This window comes from Mandrillus leucophaeus, unplaced genomic scaffold (assembly GCF_000951045.1).
Source record: "Mandrillus leucophaeus isolate KB7577 unplaced genomic scaffold, Mleu.le_1.0 Scaffold72, whole genome shotgun sequence".
NCBI lineage: Eukaryota > Metazoa > Chordata > Mammalia > Primates > Cercopithecidae > Mandrillus > Mandrillus leucophaeus.
In genome coordinates this window covers 4451702-4457134 of record NW_012107808.1, presented here as the reverse complement: position 1 = coordinate 4457134, position 5433 = coordinate 4451702, and the positions used below count along the sequence as shown (strand labels likewise).

General features: G+C 45.0%; 1 protein-coding gene across 2 annotated transcripts in view; it reads right to left on the bottom strand.

The window, feature by feature from the left end:
- ADAM17 (ADAM metallopeptidase domain 17) overlaps positions 1-3746 on the bottom strand; it is a 78043-nt gene extending 74297 nt beyond the window's left edge. For both annotated transcript variants that reach the window (XM_011965313.1, XM_011965314.1), the window contains exon 1: positions 3462-3746. In XM_011965313.1, the coding sequence (XP_011820703.1) occupies positions 3462-3558 (97 nt within the window). In that variant the 5' untranslated portion in view covers positions 3559-3746. The remainder of the gene's footprint in view (positions 1-3461) is intronic.
- Positions 3747-5433: the final 1687 nt, after the last annotated feature.

Below are 5433 nucleotides of genomic sequence, written 5' to 3'. Positions count from 1 at the left end.
GATCTCCTGACCTCGTGATCCACCCATCTCAGCCTCCCAAAGTGCTGGGATTACAGGCTTGAGCCACCGCGCCCGGCCAGTAATCATTTTCTTATACCTATTCACACATAAGTACTACACAGCAAAAAATATACCATTAATATGGTGAAAAAATCGTTTGTTCGGGGTAATGTGTGGTGTCATGCCAGCACGCAAAAAGTTCCAAATTTTGGAGCATTTCAGATTAGGGATGTTCAACCCATATATGAAAAGCCCTTCATTTCACTTCCGTTACCTCAGTGAAGCCCATTCCTGTCCTCCTTTCCTATCAATCTTTTTCAGACTTTCTTCACACTACACTTCCAGCTATACACATTTATATTCTCACAAAAGTTGGCCTTGGAGGAAACCTACATTTAATGTTCTAGGAAATCCTGTGAAAGTCAAAAGGATCTCTCCAGTTTCCCATCACAATTCTCTGCTTAACTCCTCTCCCTTCTACTCTTGAAATACGGTTCTTCTCTTAGACTAGTATAAAACAGAGTTACATTAAATCTCCCCTGGAGCAGTTAGGACAGTTAAGCATTTAGGTTTCAAAGGAATACAGCCAGTAAGCAAAATTAACATCAAAAGAGAAAGCCAGATGTCAAAATACTGAGTAAAATGGTGCTGTCAATAATGAAATCAGCACTGCAATATGGAGAATCCCCATGCCAACAACCTCAAGGTAAATTTTAAAATACATGTTTCAGATACAAACTTTCTCATCCCTCATGGTGACCTGTATTTTTTCCTCCCACCCACTACATCCTCTTTTATTAAAAGTAACACAAAGGGAAAACAATTTTGAAATCAAAGTGAGACTTATACACCCCAGCTGCAACTTCAACAAGATATCATCATGACTAAGCTCTTATGACTCATAAGTTTCCTAAATTATGCAATTCATAACAGTTCAATTGAAATCATTTTTGGTGACCCATAGAGTACTCTAAAAGCCAGGCTTCAATTTATTATGTATTTTTTGCCTTTCAGAAAAATGTTGTCATATGCCTAATCAATATTTAGTACTGCAGTATAGTAACATTTGTAGGACAATAAACATAAAAAATAAATAATAAACCATGCTTTTCAACTATGAAACTATTTGCTAGTCTTGACCAACTCAATCTAATGGTGGGGGGGTTAAGTTAAGCAACAAATTATATTGTAAGCTGTCAAACAAACTGAAAAAAAAAAGTCATTCTTCAAAAGAAAAATACCCACAAGGCCTATGTTCATCACTGAGTGAACCTGACAACTGACAGCACCTTCCTGAGACTCACTTTTCTTCCTCCTTTATTTGAAAACTAGACTTGACCTCTAAGGTTCATATCAGTCTCTAAGTCCTAATAGTCTCTAAGTTCCACCATCAGGAGTGCCCTTATTTTCCCTCTCCATCTACTTAACCTTAAAGTCTGGGCTCAAGTATCACCTCCTCCAGGAAGTCTTCACTAACCTTCCCAGGCTGGGTCCAGTGGCCCTTGGTGATAATACTTGCTATAATGTACTCTAGCACTTTCCTCTTTGCTGTTTTAGAAATGTCCTAAACGGATGTCTGTTTCACTATGCCACAACCATTTGAAGATGGATAACGTCTGATCTTTGTATTTCCAATTGCACATATAATACTTAGCAGATAGTATGTGTTCTTCAAACACTTCGTTTAAAAAAAAAAAGGAAAGTCTATGTATTCTTCTGCACTTTGCAAATAAAAAACATATGGGCCAGGAGCAGTGGCTCGCGCCTGTAATCCCAGCACTCGGGGGGCCCAAGCAGGCGGATCAGGAGGTCAAGAGTTCGAGACCAGCCATGCCAACATGGTGAAACCCCGTCTCTACTAAAAATACAAAAATTAGCCGGGCATGGCGGCACATGCCTGTAATCCCAGTTACTTAGGAGGCTGAGGCAGAAGAACTGCTTGAACCTGGGAGGCAGATGTTGCAGTGAGCTGAGATCCTGCCACTGCACTTCAGCCTGGGCAACAGAGCAAGACTCTGTCTTGGAGAGGGAGAGGTCTAAAAAAACCTTACGATCTGCAAATGTTATGAATTGATCTAGAAAGTAATGTTTTTCTTTAAACTGTATGCTTCCTGAGGAGTCATGCGAACAACAGATTAATAACGTAATAACGTAAGTGAAACAGTTGTGTCAGGGTGGTGCAAATATAATTTTAATATCTCAAAACAGACATTTATTCTTTTTACTAACATTTATCCTTAAAATGAAGACCCTTACCCTATCCCTCCATCCTAACCACAACCCTACTTCAAAATGTCCTTCAATTTGTACTGACTTACCACTTCTCAGCACTTCCTAACTAGATCCCTTGCCTTTCACGAGTCACTTGTAATCCATTTCAATCGGAAATAATCATAAGGTAGCTGTACAAGTGATAACACTCTCAACACCTTTAATATCCATATCAATCCATTACAATTTCTGTCCACTAAATACAAAGAAAAAAATACTACACATGGTATCATGGTGAAATTTGGGGACCAGTACAACCATGCAAGCCTACAATTTCACACACTGGGAAAACATTATTTCACACTTTATTACTACTAATCAAAGTGTCTTACATGTCAATTTTTGAAAGATAAAAGGATCTTAAAATACACTAAAAGTTCACGCAAACTTACTTCCACCAAAGTTCAGACCCCTTAATGCATGTCCATCCTTAAAATCCAATCTCTCTGGAAAATCGAATGAAATAGGAACCCTCTACTTTCTAGCCTCTAAACTGATCAAACTTGTCATTCCTGATAATTTATTTGTTTAAAAGTGCAAGGAAAGCGTTCACAGTGGCAGCATTACGAGTTGGCTTAGCAGGTTTCCGCCTTCCCCCATCTCCCAAGCACCTCCAATAAGCTACAATTGAAATAATCAAGAACGTGCTTAGGATGTTCGCAAAAACACAACTCTTAAGACTCCAACTCCAGTCTCCGCCTCCCAACGAGATTACTGCATAAGTACCTCCTACAGCAGAAATTCTAGTTCCCTCCTTAGAGGACCAGGAAGAATTCTGGAGCTTTGGGCCCTTCCTTTCTGCCCCTGGTAGAAACACACAACACTAGATTTGTTCCTTACTAAGGCAGGAACCCTGACCACATCTCCCTCTCCAAACAAGAACCAGCCGCCCCACTCCTTACCGCTTTCCCAACACCCTCCCCAAACACAAACCTAGGGAGCAAACCCCTCTCAGGCGCTCAGTCACTACATGGAGCCCGTCCAGTAGCCCTTTCCCACTCAGAGATAGGCCCATCTCCTTTATCTTTCCCCAAACTCTGAGAGCCACACCCCCTTCTACACTGAAAGCGTAGGGACGCGCCACCGTCGCCAATACCCCGCCCCCAAACACCTGATAGACCCAGCTCCCCTGCTCTTCCCTCCAACGAGCGCTCCAGGAGCCGCCTAAGCCAACTCCCCTGGGTCTTTACCGAGTCTCTGGTGGGGGCCGAAGCTCGGGTCGTCCGGAGGTCGCGGCGCCAGCACGAAAGGAACCACGCTGGTCAGGAATAGGAGAGACTGCCTCATGTTCCCGGCCCGGCTACCGGCTCCACCTCTCTGGGCAGCCTTCGCCTGACGGGGGTTCGGAAAACTGCTCACATCGGGGGAGGACGGGATCCGCCCGGCCCGGCCCGGCCCCTCAAACCTCTTTTCCCTCCCGCGCCGCCTACTGGGAAGATTCTACCGCCAGGCTCGACGCCCCCGGAAGTGCAGGTGGCGTTACCAGAGGCCGGCTCAGCCCGCTTCCGGCCGCTGCTGTTTCCCCCGCACCACCCACAGCCGGAAACCGGCCGCCGCGCGGCATCACGGGAGGCTCCGCTTGCCACGCCCCACGCCGGTGCGCCGCGGGTCTCTGGTCGGCTGCCGCGTTCGGCCCCGCCCGTGGCGTCCAGCTGGGACTCGCCTGGCGCCTTACTGGACACAGATGTAGACGTCGCACCTCCACCCAGTCCGGCCTGGCCTTTGTCCCCGGGTGACCGCGGATTGGGGAGGCGGGAGCTAGCGAGCAGGCCCTCAGGCGCGTCTGCCACCTCCTTTGTCTTGGTGCCCATGTCTGGTTAGGATCCCTGCTGTCCATTTTATTAAAGGAGCTGTAAAAAGCGGCCTGGGGCCCAGCGACCGGCCCACGGCGGACGAGGAGGCGCGACTAGCCCGTTGCTGCAGGGTCTCTGCCCAGTGTGCTCAGGTGGGAGGGCGGGGACATGAATCGAGCCAAAGAGTGCCCTGCGGACGGAGACCCCCCGGGCCCCGAACCTGTGCCCCGAACCTAGCCTCCGAAGCCCTCGCCACTCGCCAGCTCCTGCGAGACGAGCCTTCTGAGCGCAGCTCAGGCATCTGGTTCAGGGTCTGACCGCCAGAGTCGTCTGAGGCCTCCATCCGTCTGTTTTCACGAAGAAGGCTCTGGGGGGACTAATAAGCACTTCCTGAAGGCACATTTGCTCCATGCCCCTGCTGTAGGGAGTGGGTCTGCAGACATTTCAACAAATAGAATCCTGGGACCTTACCTGTGAGTACAAGAGCTGGAATCTTCCCACCAACTTCTTAAAATTCAATCCTATACTTGGTCCATTTAACTTAGACTGGAAATTTCCCAAGGCAGTTTGTTTTGCAATCTTTTGCATGATTTTAGCTCTGTATAGTTTAGTGTTTATGGTACTGAATAAAAGTCTAAAAACGTTGGGCACATGTTGCTGTTTTATTTAGTTCAACCAAAGTTTATAAAAGTAGGACGTAATATGTTTTCCACTTAAGAGTGAGACAGCCTTTATTATGAAATGGTAAATTGTTAGGAATAAAATACTAGTCCTATTCAAGTTTCAAGCCTTATTCCTAATAAAATACTCAAAACTGTGGTTAAAATTTATGTTAATGGTGGTTTGCCGCAGTAAAATAGCTTCTTTTTCAACAATACGTTGTTGGCTAAAATCAACCAGACCTGGTCTGTACATCTGAGATATAAAATATATTAAACATACTCAGTGGCATACCTAATTAAAAAGTAAGCAAAATTTCACATGCAAATTGTATACAATCTTTAAAAATTGTATTCCGTAAGAATGTGACATTTGAGTATGGTTTTTGGGGGGCTTTTTTTGGTGTACAATAATAATGTCATCTGGTTTCTTTTCTGAACATCCAGTCACCATACTGTCCGGCTTTTAACTTTAGTAGATAGTAGATTGTTATTTTGGTATCCCCAACAGCTCTTGTACAGTGCCTTGCTCATAGAAGGTACTTAGCTGGTTAGTAAATGCCGTTTAGAAAAAAAAAAGCTCCCGATTCATTTTCTTTTCTTTTCCTTTTTATTTATTTATTTTTATTTATTTTTGGTTTTGAGACGGAGTTTTGCTCTTGTCACCCAGGCTGGAGTGCAATGGTGTGATCTCGGCTCATTGCAAGCGA